This window comes from Nymphalis io, chromosome 11, assembly GCF_905147045.1.
Source record: "Nymphalis io chromosome 11, ilAglIoxx1.1, whole genome shotgun sequence".
NCBI classification, from domain to species: Eukaryota; Metazoa; Arthropoda; class Insecta; order Lepidoptera; family Nymphalidae; genus Nymphalis; species Nymphalis io.
This window is the reverse complement of record NC_065898.1, coordinates 4,967,927-4,989,921: the sequence shown is the minus strand read 5'-3', so window position 1 is coordinate 4,989,921 and position 21,995 is coordinate 4,967,927. Positions and strand designations below refer to the sequence as shown.

General features: G+C 31.1%; 3 protein-coding genes across 6 annotated transcripts in view; 1 reads left to right on the top strand and 2 right to left on the bottom strand.

The window, feature by feature from the left end:
* Window positions 1-11,904, bottom strand: part of LOC126771825 (dual 3',5'-cyclic-AMP and -GMP phosphodiesterase 11) — a 224,166-nt gene extending 212,262 nt beyond the window's left edge. For 3 of the 4 annotated variants that reach the window (XM_050491941.1, XM_050491942.1, XM_050491943.1), the window contains exon 1: window positions 11,586-11,903. The gene's annotated coding sequence lies outside the window, so the exon portion shown is untranslated. Of the gene's footprint in view, window positions 1-11,585 lie in introns of all 4 variants that reach the window. The other variant, XM_050491937.1, reaches the window with a different exon arrangement.
* Window positions 11,905-15,273: 3,369 nt separating this feature from the next.
* On the top strand, window positions 15,274-17,206 carry LOC126771876 (protein MIS12 homolog). Its single transcript, XM_050492038.1, has one exon. It carries the CDS (start codon window positions 15,339-15,341, stop codon window positions 15,957-15,959), a length of 621 nt encoding a protein of 206 aa, XP_050347995.1. The 5' UTR covers window positions 15,274-15,338; the 3' UTR covers window positions 15,960-17,206.
* A 2,154-nt stretch (window positions 17,207-19,360) lies between these two features.
* The window catches only part of LOC126771836 (probable G-protein coupled receptor CG31760), an 83,703-nt gene continuing 81,068 nt past the window's right edge, over window positions 19,361-21,995 (bottom strand). The window contains exons 16-18 of the mRNA XM_050491967.1: window positions 21,013-21,156; window positions 20,560-20,721; window positions 19,361-19,745 (exon numbers count right to left, since the gene is read on the bottom strand). Coding sequence (XP_050347924.1) covers window positions 19,716-19,745; window positions 20,560-20,721; window positions 21,013-21,156 — 336 coding nt within the window. The 3' untranslated portion in view covers window positions 19,361-19,715. The remainder of the gene's footprint in view (window positions 19,746-20,559; window positions 20,722-21,012; window positions 21,157-21,995) is intronic.

Sequence of the window (21,995 nt, the reverse complement as noted above, 5' to 3'; positions counted from 1 at the left end):
AAAAATTTAATTTACGCCGAGAGAAGTCAGCGTTTGCTAAATAATATATACATTGAGTATGACAGTATTCAGTATGAGTTGTATTGATATTAGATGAATTATTAAGCAAACTTGTAATGTGTCGATCAAAATCAACTTTCAATATTGAGCTGGCATGTTGATTTAGAGACCTATTCAGTATTCATGTTATTTATTATATAATGTATTCGGATACATAATTATTAATTTGATACCTATTCACCTATTGTCATACGTTTCGCCAATCTAAGCTTAGTTTTTATGTTTTCCGTATGTTCCAATTATTTGATAATAAATTCAATAAAAAAATAAAAAGTTTTAAAAGCTTTGTTACAGTTAATCGCCTGTTTTTGATTTTTTTTTTATCTTACCAAAAATTAAATGGATTACTCATTTGAATTGAAGTCTCATTTTTTTACTGGTGGTAGTGCTTTGTACGAGCTCGTCTGGGTAGGTATCAGATATTCTACCGCAAAGTTGCAGTACTTGGTATTGTTGTTTTCTGGTTTGAAAGGTAAGTGAGCCAGTGTAATTACAGGCAAAAGGGACATACCATCTCAGTTCCCAAGGTTGGTGGCGCATTGGCGATGTAAGCGATGGTTAACATTTATTATAATACCAATATCTATTGGTGACCTCTTACCATCATGTGGACCATATGCTCGCCCGCCTATCTTTTCTATAAAATAAAATAAAATAAAATATTAACAAAAGAATTACGGTCGAATATCGAATAATGGGCGACCGCTAGTTATATTTGAATAATCGCACGAGAAAAGAAGACATCGGACACGTGGCATAATTTATTGGTGTCCGGCAGACATAGCGCTTAATTCTATTTTGAATATATTATAATATTTATTGTATCTCATTATTTAAAAAAAATGTCATTTAACTTTAGTTATGCGAAATCGAGACGACTAACTAAAATTATGCATAATAATGAATTAATCACTATAGAATAGTATTTTCTGTAAAGAACATGCGCAATATGCGGAAGTATTTCTAACGCTTAACGAAGACGGCGACATTGTCTGAGATAAAATATATTAAACGCCTGCACAAGCTTACGATACGTAAAGCATCCTAACTAGCAACACCACTAACAGCTTTTAAGACGCCCGAACATAAAAAACGCTAAAGACATTTTTGTTTATTTAGACACGATAATCAGGACACCGATGAGGACACAGAGCTGTTTATCTATTTGTTATTATTAGAATAATAAAGTTATATTTAAAATCATGCGCTACGTTTTAGGACTTGCAATTAACTTTTACTTCTTTTAAAATGTAGATCTCTATTTGTTTAGAGAGCGTGGGGGCCCCCACGTCTTCTTTTGAATGTTGTAATAGGCGACACTGTAATAAGGAACCACACCCATCTACATGTCCAAGTTCTTTATAGTCGCTCGTCGGGCATTTATTATATAAAGTACATATATAATTTAGAAAGAAATATTAACCAATCCTTACTGGTAAAATATTTCAATAATAAAACGGTACTTGATTATTGATACATCCTTACCGAGGAATTTAAACAATGCAAACGTACTGCTTTTTTTCCAAGAAATTGCAAGGAAGCTGGACATTGAAGCACGTGAGTAATACGACAGATGATAAAATTACAATATAAATACACAAAACATTTTATCTCTGAACGATTAAAACATGAACTTTTAATTTTATATATTTACATAAGAAATTAAACACATGAATATGTATTTTTTCTATTTAACTTAAAATATTATAACTCTTCATGTTTTACAAGAAAAACACTTGTTTCCCAGTCTAACATGCATTATTTGCATAGCAATGACAGCTCATATAGTAAGTAAATGTTTCCTTGAAGTTTCGCATTCAAATAATATTCTGAGCACAGTTTAAATTACCATTAAAAAAAACTAGTAAAAAATAAACAAAAAAAAAAGCTGTTTGTAACCGAACGGAATATAATTATCGTGTTTTTTTTTATAGAATAGTAAAATAAATAGTTAGAATAGCGGAAGAGCATATGAGCCACCTGATGGTATGTGGTCACCAACGTCCATAGACATTGGCAATGTAAAACATGGCTTACGCCACCAACCTTTGGAACTGAGATATTATGTCCGTTGTGCCTGTAATTACATTGGCTCACTCACCCTTCAAACCAGAACACAACAATACCAAGAACTGCTGTTTTGCGGTAGAATATCTGATGAGTGGGCTGTACCTAACTAGACGAGCGTGCACAAAGCCCTACTACCAGTCTGTAATTATTATTTATTATTCCGTTCAATTAATTGACCTATACGTCACAATATTTCTGCTGATTGTGTTTGCACATAGTAGGTATGTGGATAATTAAAATATGAGAACACGAATAGGCACGTGAGCTCAGATTTACGTAAGCGTCTTGTATCGCAAACAATTTCAGTCTGAACACTTAATTTTATTATTACAAAAATAACTACTATCCGTTTTTTAGCTTAGTCTTGTTATCCAGTCTAGTTCACAATAATATAATTTTTATATGAAGCCTTATTCTTAATTTCAACTGATGAACGTCCATCTGAGGATATACATGTATTGATCTCTCGATCTCTTGATGTATATTTCCAAGAAGAAAATTCATGAGCAACTGCATCCAGAGGTCGTCCGCAAACTATTGGCACTTCAGCTACGCATTTTTTTAAGTATGTGTTTATGCCTTTTTTTTTAACGCCGGAAAAACACATTACGCGTTCTCCCCACGGAAACAGTGAGAGGTATGTGGGACTCGCCGGTGTCCAAGGCGCCGAGTGCTAGAAGGCTCATCGGCGATCAGACACTGGTCGCAAAACTCCAGACCTTGGAACACCGTCGTAAGGTCGTCTGTCGGTTTTCTACAGAATATATTCCGGAGAGTGTGGCCAGGAACTATTTGATTTGGTTCCTCCGTCACCTTTTTATCATAGAACTGCGAGGCATCGGTAAGATCTGCACCCGTAGGTAGTTGATGTGTCTAAGACATGTACGAAACGATTTGCTTCCTCGTTTCTGATACGCACCGCTAAGATCTGGAATACCCTCCCGACCTTCAAGTCTAGAGTGAATAGGCATCTTCTAGGCAAGCACGCTCCATCTTAGACTGTATCATCACTTTCCATTAGGTGTGATAACAGTCAAGCGCTAGCTTATACACTTAAAAAAAAGTAAAAATAAAGACTAGACTGTAAACTGAATAAAAAAAAGAACTTTTAGTAGTAGTTACTTTACTTTTTTTTTTTAAACATATTTAAAAAAAAAAACATTCATAATTTATTTACACTGTTATTCAAAGATTTTGATAAAATATCCAGTTTATACACAGCATTCCTTTAACAAGACATTTTTATGTTTATGTATTAAGTTTCATCTACATACTAAATTAGGAGTAATCGTTTTTTTTTACATATTCATAATGTTCTTTTTTGTATCGCCGAGTTACTACCTTAATGTTTCGTGTTTTATTAGGACCACGTGTTAAAATACATACATATATATTGCCTATTTAGATAAAAGACAGACAGTGACCGCCTAGTAGTCGAAATTGAACCGTATTTTTTTACTAATAAAATTCTATTAATGAAAATGACGTTTATAGTAAATCTATACTAATATTATAAAGAACTAAAGTTTGTGAGGTTTGTAGGATCTGGATCTACTTAACCGATTTTGAAAATTCTTTTACCAATAGAATGCCACATTTTTTTTGAGTGTCATAGGCTTTATATATACCCGAAAAATTAAGACTTTCGTGGTAATGGTAATGGATTTGCAAAGTAAGTCGGAAAAAAAACGGTCGAACGAAAACGTTTCTTACGAACGTTGCCTTAACGATGAGAGATATATGATTGAGTTCTAGAGAAGAGTTGTAGAGCTTGATACTGGCTACAAAAAAGGAAGCGACAGCATATGTCTAACTTTTATATTTAAGTCACAAAAAGTTGTGTTTTATATTTAAAAAAAAATAATTTAAATCATTAGGTCATGTTTATTGGTCATATTATCAACAATTATGAATTATTATCAAAATAAGTTATTTTATTATAAATTTATAAAGATATTTTATTATAAATTTATAAATAAGAAATTTTATTTAGATTAAATTCATTTTTTACAGTTTGTGTTTTGGTGGCATAGTTTAAGAGATAATTTAAAATACCAATTCGCGAAATAATTTTATTAATGTTCGGCCAATCGATCACAAGTAAAAATGTTTACCGCCCAACGAAGTGGGCACGGCAGCTAGTAAGAGTATATCAACTTTTTTTGGAACGCAATAATTTATATGATATAATACGAAAAATAGGAAAAATTATAGGCTAGACGACAACTTATTATTCCAAAAAATACGATTGTAAGAGTGATGGCATAGAGAGAGCACCTGTACTCATACAAGCCTCTACTATAACATCTCCTTGTACTATTAAAACATTTGTTTACTTATAATACAGCAGTAATACGGGTCGTTAATAATAAAGTAATAATAATAAAATTTCATTAAAATTCAGAGTTAGCTAAAGGCAAACGGAAGCACGGAAAATATAAATACTGACCGTATTTGCGGTACAAGGACGGGTTTAAAAGACACCTAAAGCGTGACATTGACACAGAATGTTGGGAGGAGCTCACTTCCCAAAAGTCATCTTGGCGCTCTACCATCTACAAAAGAAACTAAGAAAAGAGAAACACAAACCATCCTACATATATACATACAACTCTGCGGGCCAATTGCATTGTAACATGTGTCGTAGGGTTTTTAAAACCAAATTTGGTCTAGCAAGCCACATAAGGGCTCATGTTAGAAAATAATTTCCAGGGTCGCCGTCATGGAAATAGATGAGGATTATATATATATATATGACCATTATATATATATAATGGTCGTTAGCATTTCATGTGATTTTCATACGTCACGTGCAATTTGATTAAATATGTTTTCCCTTAACAATGAGCACTATATATGAATTATAAGCACAAATAAAGCACACGAAAAAGTGGGAGGTTGAATGAGTTTGAACCCGCAACCGTCGATTAAAATTCTCGTGTTTTAACCACTGGTCCAAGTTATCTCTCAATTAAAAGTATGTCACACGAATACCAAAAGATATGGTTTGATAACTACCCAACGTTTATGACTGTAATAACAGTAATGATGCAGAAGTGTCTTAAGCAACAAAACTCATTTTATTATCTTTGCAAGGCAAAGTCAGTCATTTACGATCTATTTAGAAATATGGCTACAGTATATAGCTCCCCTTCAGTACTCTAATTTTTGGGGGATTGATTATTATTGCACATAAACAAGTAACGACTTTTATCTGGGTTGGTACCACCCACTCATCAGATATTCCACCGCTAAACAGAACAGAACATAACTACTTAGTATTGTTGTGTTCCGGTTTGAATGGTGAATGAGCCAGAGCTTTTCTTAGTTCCCAGGATTGGTGGACAGGTAAGGAATGTTTAATATTTCTTACGGCGCCAATGTTTATGACGGTCGTGACCACATATCATCAGATAGCCCATTCACCTACCTATTATAAATAAAGAAATTAAATAAATATATATTAGTAACGATAGAAAAAAAAACCAGTTTGTTTATGTCTCAGATAAGATAATAATTGGTATAGTATGCTTGCTATATAAAATATCTAAACGATTACGTTTGATCAATTACTTTACATATATAGGAAGACATAATATTACAGAACATTCTTCCCGACTGTACTGGCCGTCGTCGCGTTTGGACTCTACTACCACTTACCATCAGGTGGAGTAGAGTCATTTGCCATCCCGGGGCATATAAAAAAAAAAAAATATTACCGTATTTATTGTAATAATATGGTTATATTAAATAATATAAAATTATTTTGTTGCGGATGATAGCGCACGGATATTAGTTTATAGGACTAGTTTAAGATTGGTAGTTGTTAATTTTTTCTTTCCAATTTGTCGACATTTTAAAACGACTGCCCTTTAAATAATATAAATAAGATATATACAAAATAGGTTGTTTAATGTTTCTCTTGACAAAACAAAAATAAACCCTATCTAGGGGGCTAGCGATATGAAGGTATTTAAAAAGACGATTCCAAAAAAATATTTATAACAATTATTGTATCTAAGCGACGGCTCCTTATTACAATTCAATTTTAGATTATACTCAAATTACGACGTCAACCTCCCTCACGACTAAAACTTAATCGAATTTATATAATACATTAGTGGGGAAAATAAAAATATTAAAATGAGAAGAGATTGTTGTAAACAAATATCAAAAAACCTCGCCCGCGAACAATACTAAACATTCTTGAATTACATAAATACATGTAAATATACTACTCGTATGATGGCGTCGGAGGCAGGAGGCTAACTAGCTCTTCAGGATCTAGTCGTTGCTGAAGAAGAAATTAATTGAGATGCAGGTTTAATTTAACTTTGCTTGTTGTGTATTTGTGGGTCAAATATTTTTTTTCTCTGTGTGTATTTGCAATCAGCCCCAAAGCTCTGAGCAAATTTGTTCAGTGATGCTGTCATGCGGAATGGCTTCCCATTGGAAGCGTCTACTTATCTGCTGCACAGAGCTACTGCCGGTCTTCTAGCTCTAGGATATGATAACGTTTTAGTCGTCTCACATACTGACGAGTTCGTTAGGGTGATGGATTAACCAGTCTTTGTATTTAGCTGCCAAACTCAAGGTGCTCGTGAACTTCCTTGTTGGTTATGTACCATGGTACTTTTGCAATTGTGGATCAAATATAACAACTAAATTATACATTAATTGCATCATAATAGACCTTATTTAAGTGAAATACCACTCATCACGAGATGTCCTAAGCAATCCTCTCGGTTGACTTGAAAATTGTCAGTTACACATTCTCCGTCCGACATAGATGCTCAGTAAGAAAGGATTTCACGCAAATCCTACCCAAAATACATTTTGTTCTTATCTGCGATGCGAAGCCGAGATAATCAGCTAGTAGTGTATATATTCATTCCATTTAAATACATGGATTAATGGAGATATCTTTTTATTTATTAAATTTTTAAATACTGCGTATGTTCCACTAAATTCGACCTCGAAATTATACTTTTCCTCACGAACTAAGTAGTCTCACGTCAAAAAGGTAAAACAAATTAAATGTCGTTTGCAAATATGCATATGTATTTTGTATTATAATAAATGAATGACCGGAACCGTTGACACTATTTAGGTATCGATTAACTACAAAGGTATAAGTAAATGTAATGATATGAAAAAATATATACATTTTAATACGTGCAAACTGTACTGGCGTAAAATAAAAAGGATTATAGATCGAAAATTCGCACAATAAATATGGTACAAAGTAATTAATTTAAGAATTAATTCACAAATAATATTATCAGATATTACCAGTTTCTCGTAAAACAGTTCTAATTGGTTACAATTTCTAATTATTCTCTATATCTGAAGTCAATAATTTTCACACTTAATCCAAGACATATATTTAGAGGTTGTTCATAGTGAATCGACCAGGTCAGATACAGATTAACCTCATAACGAACACTAATCCTTATTTAACAGTCACTAACAATAAAGAAAATAATTTGAAAATATTCAATTAATTTATTTAAAATCTATACTGTATATTTGAAAAAATTAATCCGTTGAAAAATAAACCGTGTCATATTACGGACTTTGACAGTGATGTAATTTCAAGTACAAAGTTATCTAATACTTCGTCCGTGAACGTAATATTGCGTATTAGTAGCGCTAATCAGTGAAATAACCTGATTGCGATGATAACGCTATCGTATAAAAACAACGATAATGAATAAGAAAACTAAATGATATCTCTACTTATAAACAAAAGCTATTACGACGTCATCGTGCCTTAGAAAAGCTAGTACACAATATTTTTGATGACGTAAGTAGAACCAAAGCTACTCTATTTAAATGAGTATTGTAATGAGTCTGAATCGAAATTTAAATTTTAACAAAATTAGATTCTGTTTTATACTCATTTGCGCATTCGGGGTACAGAGAGCTCCAAGCGCCGGCGGCATTCATACCTACCTAAGATGTACAAATAGGCGCGAATGAGCCATCTGAAATTAAATGGTTGATATTGCTACAGCAAAATTTTTTTATTGGTGTTTAGAGCAAGAATAAATTATAAGTGGCTGGTATTTAGCAAGGTATGATTGTGTGAGGCCCTAAAACCTTAATATTTTAAATTAAAAATATTAACTTGGTAAAAATTAAATTAACATATTTTCCAAATCAAATGGTAAACTGATAAAGTGGGCAGAACAAATCGAACACAGACTAAAATACTATGTTACTATTTATCTATTTATTTATATATTTATAGATAAATAGTAATATAGTACTATATGTAATAAATACTTTACTATATGATCGTCTTTCTTTCATTTACTGTAATTGTCTACTGTATAATAAATATGTTAATAATAATAACTAATATGTAGGACAATCGGTTTTGCATATTGCGTCACTAGACCATTGCCAAGAGCTTACATGTTTGCTAAATAAATAGGCCTTTAGGCGAGAACATAAACATAATATAACAAACATTCGGATTATGACAAGAGACATGCTGCCAAATTTTCAAGCGTTATGAAACAAGAGACCTTTTTACATATAATATTCTAGTTCAAGCTAATACCTTTCTACACTAGCCTGGTTACATCATGTAATGTTAGATCTTATATATAAATTTTAAATTATCTTTCTATGTCTGAAAAGTAATTAATAGCATAATATATAATAAAAATACTATGAGCAACGTCGCTGAAACTAGCCGACAGATGACATTCCTGAGCCTAAACTTTTCTACGCGACTGTACTGTACTTTGTTGCTTATATAACTCTTGAACGCGTTGACTTAGAAACTTGAAATTTTATATACAAATCCATTAAATATATATCCACAAAAATGCGGCGCAGAAATTTTAAATACAGTTTTTTACACTTTCCGACGTAAAGGAAGCGCGGTCTGTCTATTGAGCATGGCTACTATGCACATAACTCTTGAACGCGTTGACTTAGAAACTTGAAATTTTATATACAAGTCCATTAAAGATACCCAAAAGAGATAATAACCACCAAAATGCGGTGTATAGCATAGTGTATGTAGTAGAGTATATGATCGCAGATATCGAGATTTTGGGTTCATCATGGGTGTTCCGCCCATAAATTTTCATTGCCATCCCGGAGTCTGGAAGTTTTCAGAGATGAAATTCCAGTGCCTTGGAAAGCACGTAACGAGTCTGCGTTTTACCTCTCTAAAAAAGAAAGTGAAGGAATAGTGTACTTTATGCACACATGTGCTTTTTGCACTATAAATACCAGCGCGATTGGCTTAAATAGCCGCAGTGGCCGATATCGATGAGGAAAAACATTATATATTTATATGTAAACAGTGTGTACTCTACTGGATGCAACAAAGATATTCCAAAAAAAATGAAAGTGAGTATTTGCTCTGCTTATACTCTCCAATGTTTCAACCGATTATCGTAAAATTTAGCACACCGATAGTTGTACAATATTTAGCTTTATTACCCGATCGAACAAGTAGTAATGTTCCCACATTCACATTGTAATGTTCCCACAAAAATATACAGTACAGTGAATGCCTGTGAATGGCCCACTGCTGGGCTAAGGCCTCCTCTCCCTTTTTGAAGAGAAGGTTTTGAGCTTATTCCACCACGCTGCTCCAATGCGGGTTGGTGGAATACATATGTGGCAGAATTTCAGTGTAATTAGACACATGCAGGTTTACTCACGATGTTCTCCTTCACTGTCAAGCACGAGATTAGATGAGATTAGAAATTATAATCACAAATTAAGCAAATGAAAATTCAGTGGTGCTTGCGCGGGTTTGAACCCAGGATCACCGGTTAAGATTCACGCGCTCTTACCACTGGGCCATCTCGGCTATTATACAATCTCAATATTAATTTTTCACGTTTAATGTTATCAGACATGGTTTTAATTCCAGTAAATTTTAATTTATCTTATCTTAATTTTTACGGTAGTTTTATAAAACAATCAAATGCTCGCTCGCTCTAACATTATTAAACCGCAAAATATCGATAGACGAATTTTATGTCTATTGGAGCCTAAAAAACTTACGGGATTAAGAAATCCTATCCGATCGGATAAAGTTATTTAGGTTATTTTCATATTATGCCCAATAGGATGACTTAAATTAGGACTTAGGATTAAGGTAGCCGTTAAAACAATTTAAAAAGCTGTATATAATAATAATATTTTATAGTTAAAACAATTTTACAAATTTATAATTTTACTTTCAAATCGTATTATTAATCTATAATATAGTTCGACTATTTTTTATCGAAACCATCAGATTTATCGTATTTTTTGTATATTCATGGGTAGCGAAATTCCGGTGTGTTGACACAATGAATAAAATATGGTACCGTACGAACTACGAAAATAGGTCGCAACCACAGCTGATGTAATTTCCGTAAATAAAGACTTTTGACACAATGTTTATAAATCTAGAAATACTAAACAAGTACACGTGTACAGAAACATCGTTTATTTGTTCTATAAAATTAATAATAAGCAAATATTAGACAGTTCAATTTTCTTTGGAAATTACTGAAAGCATTTGAATTTATATTAGACACGATAACATAAAATAATCTTTTTTATTTAGATATAACTTACTTGAAAAGCTAATTAAGAAAAGTAATAAGTATTACAACAACTTTACATTTACCTGAAGATGGTACTACTGGTGGATGACCATTGCTAGGCCAGGCGTTAAGTTCGTAAGAAACTTTAACGTATTAAAATAGACCAGCATTGAAAATCTGCTTATATACCTTACAATAAATAGGTCTAAATGTGAATCATATAAAGAATGAAATAGTTCCCGTTTCATTTGTTGTACTTATAATAATTGTTTTTATAAATATAAAAAAAATCCTAAAGAAAATTAAAAATCCGAACAATTGTATACTTTTTTGAATTTAATTAAAAAAAAATTTGTAAAAAGCAAGATTACTATTTGCTAATAAAACAAAATTATCAATCTATTACAGCTTATTTAAAATGTTTGTCTTTGTACATTCCGGATAATATACGTTTTATCTAAAATACCGTTATATTATTGCGAAACATTAAAAATCAGTACATATCTGTTATAATTGTATCGTATACCTATTATATTTTATGATTTGAGATATTTGAATCATAAATTTATATAAACGTACAAACCATTGTTTATCTTTAATGATAAATTGAAAGAAATATAAATAATTTAGTAAATAATAACTTATAATAATTCATTTAATTTCATGGTGTAAAGTTATCCTTACAGATTTGGAATTTTTTAAACAACATAATATTTTACGTAAACAATGAGAATATATTACAATTAATCGTAAATACAGAATGTTTGTAGTACTTAAATCTTATTTTATAGTAAATAATACAGTAGGCTTTATCTTTGAATGACTACTATTATCAGCAAAGTGATTAGTTCTCTATGTATTATTTATTACGAGATAAAAAAAACATACCTCACAGTTAATCACAGCAACAAGTTCACGGTCGAAACTCACACAAACTTAGGCATAAAATCAAACAATGCTAACTTTGTAAACACTATTCACACACACGCGGTCGCAAACCAAGATCCCGTTCCGGGAAAAAAAGGTATGTTTTAAGTTGAATGAAAACAGTCTTTTTCAAAGCTCACTTTATACAATATAACAATATCAATTATATCGAAGGCTTGCAAGTGAAAGTTTTCACGATAACGACACAACAACAATGAGGTTATGTTATTGTTGATGTAAACGAAAGCGTCAACGCTGTACGAACTCCACTTTATTACTAAACGAACGATCTGAATTCTGAAGTGAATTGCGGCCTGCGAAACGGTTTCGAACGAAAATGACGTTCGTCGTCGTGTCTCATTCCCGCGCTATGCTGCGCATTACCGTAAATAAAGATAGAGTTTTGTCATAAAAATTACAATTACAACTTTATTCAAATCTATTTACTAAGTTTTAAATTTGTTTGCATTAGTTATTTTATTAAGAGATAATCCTGGTTTAGCTTTTTATAAGATCATTTTTATACAAAAACAGAAAAATTATTTGATGTTTCTGCAAAATTCTATACCTATATGAACGTTTATATACCTAATGAACGAAAATAATTCTTTGTGACCTATGTAGATGATGTAATCTGTCCCTAATCAACAAGCAACTAATAAGTATTGAAATAATATTATCGAGAAATAATAAACATATTATGTTTAGGTGTTATGATACTATAAAAATATGAATATTAACCCTGAATTTAAAAGCCATTAACGAAGCAAATTACTAAATAAATTTTACAAATAGGCAAATGTAATGGTTATAATCATACACCTCTCAAATACAATGTTATTTGTTATATATTATAATCAATTATTGACTTGTAAGAGCTACGTAACTACTTTTAATTAAAAATATATGTACGTAACTCGTAACTATGTTTACTAGTAAGCAGTTTTAGAGTAACACATTAGTACTCTAAAACTACTTACTTAGTAGTTTTTGTCTTTTGATTCTTCAATAAATAATAATCAAAGTTTATATCATTTACTGACTGCCTACTGTAAAGTCTATTTTACTTAATAAGTTTTTGTTTTTTTATCGAATCAATATGAATAATTGGTTTATCCATAAAATAAAATGCATGTTCATTGTGCACATATATTATAAAAAATACAATACACATATAATAAAAAATCTAATATTTTTTAAAGAGAAACAAAAACTGGTACTTATAACAAAACGGAATTCGTTGTAAAAATAAAGTCTTAAAAATTATATTTTATGATTCGCTTTATACTTGAACATAATACTCTATATTTTAATGTTACTTTATATTATGATCTATTTTAAATACAATTTTCTATTATTGGGTAGACTGTTCTGAGGATAATAAATGGATCACTATAATTAAATTAAGAAAGAAGAACTAGAATTATTTTATAAATATAAAATACGGTCCCCTCAAAATTGCATCATATTTACCTTAATAGTAATTATTGTAACTAGGTTATAAAGAAAAAAATAGTTGTAAGATGTACAGAAAGAAACTAACTTTTTATCATTACATACACCAACATATTTATATTATATAATTACACTGTTGTGAAAGTTATCATAAAAAATAGCAAATACACTTATTGCCGATGCTTGCGAACTCCAACTGAATCAACAGGTTATCATTATTTGGTACATTTATGTTTTGGCCTCTTTTAATTAAGATTGTGTATATTTAGTTATAATAATTTTAAAACGACTCGATTTTGTAATTAATAAACAGTAACGATAATTTACAATTTTTGTAATTCTATCTGGGCAATACGCAATATGCTTATATTATATGTAAATATTCTAAGTTGCATCTGACACTCATGATTATATCAGTAAAAACTATAAATATTATCAGAGCAGCTACTTGGGACTAATATCTCCTTAGATCGTACCGTATATGTGTTTTAGTTATTATGCGACTCCCTTACAATTTATAAAATGATGTTAATATTTGCTTTTTGTTTTGTTGGTACGTATTTTTTTTTATAGTATCTACCTATACGGACGAGCAAATGGGCCACTTGATGGTAAGTGGTAACCAAACCCCCATAGACATTGGCATTGTAAGAAATGTTAATCATCGCTTACATTGCCAATACGCCACCAACCTTGGAGACTAAGATGTTATGTCCCTTGCGCCTGTAATTACACTGGCTTTTTTTCTTTAGAATCCATGTTATAAAATAAGTTATTGCTTTTAAAAGCATTTGATTGTTAGACAATAAATGTGTATATTATAAATAATTTACTACTCGATTTTAATTAATGTAATTTAATTTTTGCTAGTCAGCACTAATTGCTCATCATAACCAATGCTAATTTGGTATTTCTTTGACATTTGACATTGGTTACAAACCAAAAAAAAAACGGTCGGCTCAAGTTGGCTGACGCCGTAGACAGAGACACTAATAGACGCAATGAGGATTTCCTTCTCACTTAAACAAGAAAGAGAACGAAAATTACGATACAAGTCGTCTAGACAGAGATAGAATTATCAAATCTTTTGTCCCTTATCGCGTAACCAGTTTTGGTGTTGGTTTCGCTACTTGAGTAGCGAAACAAACTTGACAGTTGGTACGCACCAATTTTTTTAACGCATTGTGTTATTTGTTGAATTTTCGCTTATTTTTATGTTAGAAAACGATTTTAATCCAGTGAAAAGGCCGAGGAACAATCCTTATATCATATCGAAGGTTATACAATGGCGCATTGTCGTATTATTTCATGTTAAAGCGATAGCAAAAAGAAAATTGCCGGCGTGTGTTTTACGTAAGTACGATTATTTTGTCTCTAAATATAGTTTCTCAGTGATTATATATATTGCATTAAAATCCTAAAAATAATAGGATTTTCCAGTTTTTATCATTCATAACCTTTACTTTACCCTATAATTATTTATCATATAAGTGCTCCCAGCGTCAGCTAAAAAAGTCCCGATTTTTGATAAAAAAATATCGACTCGTCGACAATGTAAACAAATAAATACGGAGTCTAATAATAACCTAAAGGGCTTTGTTATATGTAAATATGTTATTTTATTTTATTCTTTCTCCTATTTATAATTTCCTAACGACAACATTATTTAACATTCTTCATGAATTTAATATTATTAGATTCTGAGTCAACAGGTTATCATAGAAATAAATGTGGCAACCATTCTTTATTAATAATTTAATTGAGTATTTTAGATTTCAACATCTGAGGAGAATGCTAATCCAGTACCATATAAAGATGTTGAAGTACTATTGATAAAGGAAACCAAAACAAACAATGGAACGGTTTTTGGGTGTAGTTGGAAAACAAAAAAATATTTAAATTAAAAATAATTATAATCAATATTAAAAAATAAAATTTAATAACCTCATTTTGTTTTAATTAAATCCTGAAAATTATTTATCTCCCTTATATCTATCTAGGGAATGCGGTTACTATGGCAACATTATACGCAACATTGACGAACTATCTCTGTCTCAATCGCGGTTTCACGGCCCCTTGGTGTATTTTTTTTCTGTCTACGGCTGACGCTGTCGCTAATAACTACAACGTAGTATATAATGTATTATCTATGACTACAACTGACACTTGACAGTTTAAAGTGTTTGTTTGAAATTTTAATTTTTACTGGACGGCGGACTTTCATCAAAAAAGTTTTTATTTAATAATTGTATATTTAAAATGATAAAAACGACGCCTTGGACTGGTGGTATCGATGAGGAATACGAGACGCAACATTTTGGCTTCGGAGCCCAAAGGCTCAAAATTTCTATTCGCCAAATGGTTGAACAAAAAATTCAAACTGGCGTTAAAGATATGGAATCATATCTTCAAGAGTCATTGGATTTGAACGACAAAGACAAAATTACATTAACTCATTCATGTGATAAACTTATTCGTTTGTACTGTGAGAGGGCTGGACCATCTCTTGGTATAATTGATGAGGAAATTGATAAGATTGTTAAAATACCTCATAATGTGTTGTTGCCTGAAGATGAAGTACAATTAGAGGAGATATCTGATGAAGATTATGAAAAGCTACGTGAAGAAGTTGTTTCTTTAAGAAAAAGAGTCGAAAGAGGCGCTCTAATGGAAGCATTATTAACTGCTGAAGAAGAGGAGCTGTCATCAGTGGAAAAGGTTTGCGAAATAGCTAAAAAGGATATGGAAGTATTAGATTTGTTACAGAAAAATTTAGAAAGTAGTGACAGTGTAAAATCTATTCAAAGTGAAGTTCAATTCCTTTGTGCTAGTGTGCCTTTTATAAATAAAAATGAACAACTTGATATGTTAGATGAATAGCATTATTTAATTATAGTAGTAAGTCTTGATACTAATAAATAAGAAAGCAGCATTTCATGCATCTCGCTCTAGTTAAGATGAAGGATTCAAAGCTAATTCAGTCCTTACTCCATGGATTAGTTTATGTGATGTGGGAAAAAACAGCAGCCTGTAAATGTCCCACTGCTGTACTAAGGTTTACTCTACTTTTTGAGGAGAAGGCATAATTTTTTCTTCACCATACAGCTCCAAAAATTTCTGCATACTGACAATTTGCTGTTGTGCACAAAATAATTTGTAAATACTAGTTCAGTTGTTAAAGTTTGGCAGATAATAAAATATGACTTATATTTTATTACTTCACTTAACTCTTATATCCTTAATATATATCCTAGATTTCAATTAGATGGCATATCATTATGAATTTGACAAATAGGTTGTGAATGGTCATCATAAAGATAAAATGATTGCCAATGCCTGTTGCAATGAAATTAAAATGAAAGCATGTAAAGCTGTTCGTCCTGCACCTGAACTCTTTTGGGTCATGTTGGATTGCCGTCCTAATGGATTATGAGAGTTAGGGAATAGAGAGTGCACCTGTGTTTGCACACACACATGTGTACTAAAATATCTCCTGGGCAGTTGGCTAATCTCTCTTGAGTTTGGCCGCCGTGGCCAGAATCAGTCTAGAGGACATTATTATTATATTCTGTATGTAGTGTATTTTGTAAGACTATTTTGGATTATTTTATAACATAATGTTACATTGATTAAATGTGCTTTCATTGAAATATTAATTTCATATCTCATGTAAAAACAAAATTATAATTAATTAATGTCATGGATATGAAAAAAACTATGTGTGTAAACAGTTAGTCTTTTAATGTAAAAACACAACTTACAGAATATTTTTTTTCTAAAAACTAAATTCATACAGACATTTTTACTGCTACATAAGTTACCAATAACATTACTTAGTTATTTGAGTATATATTCAACAAGAATTATGAAATAAAATTCAATCAAAATTGTAGCACAACAAATCTTTGAGTATACACAGACATTTAGATAATTGAAACTAGTTTTTGTCTTACATAGTACATACATGCAATTTTTTTCAAATTTGATACCAAAATATTGTAACATTTTTTTAAATTCTGCCCTCATAGAAAAGGCTAAGGTGCATTGTGTTTCATCAATTTCTAAAATAAATCCATATTTTTTTTTATTTTGTGAGTGTATTTTTTATCTGCAGTGATAATATTACATAGAGAATTGGAATAAAGATTGTCTACAAAAAAAACTCTTAGCACTTCTTATTCTAACTTAATTTATGGCTATCATTGGTACATAATATTTTGTAATTGGCACTTTTAACAATAAATATTAAAACTAAATTTTGAATGTATTATCCATCACATATTTAATTAAATGACATAAGTTACACTCAATTAGAATTTGATTTTAATAATTGTTTAATGTTTATCATCTAACATAATACATGATTAAAAATATTTAATAATCTGGAGCTTTTTCCTTTAAAATATTGTAATGGATAACATAGTATTTTAAGATATTAAATTGTGCCAATGTACAATCTTAATGTATTTAGAAAATATTTAGTTGTATGTATGTACTTGTTTTTAAGAACTTAACATAGCATTTTTACCATTAAACACCTACTTAAAAACTATTCATCATTACTTGATATCACATTGAGGCTTAACTACCAACACATATATATTTAATATTTATGAGCTTGACTTAGCCAAAATGCTAAGATTCTCTAAACATTTATAACAATAAAACACTTGGATCTCAAAATTATTAATATACTTGTTAAATCTATACTTTACTAATTATTTTTATGTATTTTTTATTTTTTGCATTGACATTCAATTAATTTTAGGAATAAAGAAGAAATAAACAATTAACTTAATAACAAACAAATATAAGCTAACTAGTTAAATATTTTCAGTTATCACTATTTGAGTATGGCTAACAACATTTTATATGCATATATTGTTTATGTATAATATAATATCATAAATAATTTTAATTAAGAAAATAGGAGTTTAACACTGATAAATATTCAATTTTAAAATCTATTTTTTATTTTATTGATTGACTTTATAATTTGAACTACACTGGAAATTTAATGGTCTAAAATTTAAGTTTACAATAAGATGTACAAATTCAAATACTAAATAACCAGTAAGTACAATGATTAAAAAAATATAACATGTTAATATATTCATAAATAAAGAGGCAAAATAAATTAGACAATGTGATTTATATCACATTTGAAAAAGTATTTAAAAAATATCTATATCACAGACAAATAAATAAAAACATTTAATTCTATGTATTATGTACAACAATTTAGAATTCATGCTTTGTGATATATATTAAATATGTATATTTACAAATGTTTTGAATTAATTCTAGTAAAACTTAAATAATATTAAACAGTTCTTATATAATGTCTATATGATTAAGAATCATCATTTTTTAATTTATTGGGTAAAGATATCATGTCAATTTATTAATTAATTAAAGTATTTAATTTTAAAAATTTAAAACATAACATTTTTTTTTACATTTTATTGTCTGTTCTATGATGAACACATGTTCAACATTTTTACATAACTTATTTAATCTCTTCATTAATGCAAAGTCTGACGGACTCAATTGCAATGTAATATATATTTAATGAAATACAGTCTGAATACTTACTTAGCTGCCAATTTACAAAATATTATACAACTCCAATGTGATAAGACTTCCTGACATATTTATATGTATATAGAAGAAAAAAAATGAACTTTTGGTATTTAAATTGGGACGCTATTTGTATAGACTCATTATTCATGCTATTGTGGGAGACGGCTACCTTAAACCTAATGAACAATATTTAAATTGCAATTGATTGTATACCTAAATGTTAAACAGTAATAAGTATATCTAAGTAGAAAAGCCTCGTAATTTAAAATTATTCGCTTTTGCCTTATATAATTAATACTTAACATTACAATAAAAACATTTTGAATATCTCTTTATTTTAAAACTCGCCTTTGTTATAAAGAAAATTTGAAGTTATACAAGTCCGTTTGATATGGTGGTACTCTCTCAGATCTATAAATAAGTTATTCCATTTTAAAATTACTTTATGTATTTATGAAATAAACTGGTGATTTAGTTTTAACTCTATTTATAACTCTTGATTATTTGAACAACAAGATAGAAGTTTATGTATTTTTTTGATAAAGTTAACAGGAGACTTAATAATTAAGTTTAAATAATTTATTTTATGTGGTAAATTTTAGTGGGTTAATCATGATTTATTTTACAACAAAGCGTTTAACGATTAAAACAACAAAAAAATTACTTGAATGTTACTTTTGCGTTACTAAATGTGGACATTTACTTATGATTAATAAATTAGAAACATTCTAATTATATTTTATATAAAGCACTGATGACTAGATCGAATTCTTATGTTGTCTTTGGGAATTCATTTAAAATTATTTTATCATTAATATCATACAATGGATTGCAAGTTTCCATGACATTGAATAAACAGTCAAAAGAAGAGACCTAAGAGGCAACTTCTAAATTCGTGAAGCAACAATCTCGAAGCAAATAACTCTACCTAAGATTCTGACATAAAGCGGGGCTGCGTCAGACGAAGGCGGGCGGGCGCTCGTCGACGGCGGTGACCACGCGCCTGCCCGCCGGCCCGGGCCAGTACCAGTCGCTGTCGCTCAATGCCACCAGTCACACGGGCCCTGACCACTCTGTATTTTCCTGCAAACGAAGGAAATTAACTCCTATGTACGAATATTTTTACAGGCTGAAATTGACTACCCTACTGATATTGACAGCATAGTTGTTGGGCCGGGTACTAAAATACATTTAAGAAAAGCGTTTTCACAAGCGTTTTACTGTTCGGAATTTCTTTCAAAATTTGGAATTGAGAAGGCGTTACGTGGAGTACGTGAGCTCATCACGTCTGTCGACGAGACGTTTAGCTTATATACATGTTTTACCGCAAAACAGTAGTACTTGGTATTGTTGTGTTGTATTTAAAGGGTGAGTGAGTCAGCGTAACTACAGGCACGAGGGAGATTATATTTTGGTTCTGTCTTTGTTGACCTTAGCATCAGGTGGCCCAATGTCCCATCCACCAACCTATTTTATAGAAAAAAATAATTTAAATATTGGTTAGTTTGTGACGATATTATTCTTCTCAATTCTGAAATCAACTTTTGAAATAAAAATAACTATCACATTTTTTTTTTCTATGTAATAGTACTGCCACATTCAGTTATATAATGTGTCCAACGCTCACGCATGTTATGGAAAAAATTGCTATTTTTTGGATCATCGTGAACAAAAATGTAAATAAATGACATGTTTCATGTCATGTCAGGTAGCCCATTTGCTCGTCCGCCTACCTATTCTATAAAAAAAACTAGGTATGTCCTTCTATGTAAATGAAAAGACTAATTCGTTTTTAATATTTAAAACAGCCGACTCGAATTGAAGTGTACGAAAACCTAATCCCACCTAAACTATTTCTTTTAATATAGAGTACCTCAGATATTACAAAACGTTATACTTGTGAAATGTTAACAGTCTTTGCATGCATTGGACTCTGGGGTACGTTTGCAGCGTTTGTCGTAAAATATCCGCCAGGCCGCGGCCGCAAATGTCGGTTGTGCATTTCCATTTGTACGATCTTCATGAACTCAATCTGCGCAGCTAGCTTCTGTACTTCCTCCTGAAAGTATACGAATTGCAATTTATAATATTTAAAAATATATAAATAAGAAACCGTTGCCAATTTTTGTATTATTTAAAATACATTTGTTTTGATTTTAAAAAAATATTCCAAATTATGGATTATATATATTAGCTTTTGAATAAGTAAGGCAAGACGTTTTCAGGCTAAGTAAAGTTACAACACACAAGTTGGAAAATAAGAGCTGAAGATCGGACTCAGAGGAGCACTCCAGCAGTGGATGAACGGGGTAGTAATAATATGTATGAAATATTTGTTTTTCAAACATACCTTGAGTTCCTCATTCTCTTGGAAGAGATCCGGTGGTTCGTCGGGCACAAGACCAATCCCGTTAAGGGAAGAAGAAGCGGGCACGCCACGAGCACGTGCCCTGCTGTCCCACGTGTCGCCGGTACCGCGAACCACGCGTAGAACCTAGAACCATATATGGATAAAATATTAAGTTGTTACAGTTAAAATTCAAAACTCGAGATAGCCCAGTGGTAAGAACGCGTGAATCTTAACCGATGAACGTGGGTTCAAACCCGGGCAAGCCCTGAATTTTCATGTGCTTAATTTCTGTTTATAATTCATCTCGTGCTTTTCGGTGAAGGAAAACATCGTGAGGAAACCTGCATGTGTTTAATTTCATCGAAATTCTGCCACATGTTTATTCCACCAACCCGCATTGGAGCAGCGTGGTGGAATAAGCTTTTTTTTTTTTTTTTTTATAGAAAAGGAAGGCGGACGAGCATATGGGCCACCTGATGGTAAGTGGTCACCAACGCTCTTAGACATTGGCATTGTAAGAAATGTCAACCATCGCTTACATATCCAATGCGCCACCAACCTTGGGAACTAAGATTTTATGTCCCTTGTGCCTGTAATTACACTGGCTCACTCACCCTTCAAACCGGAACACAACAATATCAAGTATTGCTGTTTTGCGGTAGAATATCTGATGAGTGGGTGGTACCTACCCAGACGAGCTTGCACAAAGCCCTACCACCAGTAAGCTCCAAACCTTCTCCTCAAAAAGGGAGAGGATGTCTTAGCCCAGCAGTGGGACATTTACAGGCTGTCACTTACAGTTCAAATTCAGTCAAGACAGTCGAGGAAGTTATTACTTTTTATTGTATGATGCTTATTTAATGTTATTAAAAAACACTTTTTGCTTTTTTAAATCCTCAGAAAACTAACGAAAACATTCAATAATTTTTCAATTTATAATATATTTATATAACTGTTCTTTGTGGCTTTCCTTTATCTTTTAT

What these genes read in the sequence shown, in the direction of transcription:
- LOC126771876 (XM_050492038.1), top strand. Translation starts at nt 15,339, where the DNA reads ATGATAAAAACGACGCCTTGGACTGGTGGTATCGATGAGGAATACGAG.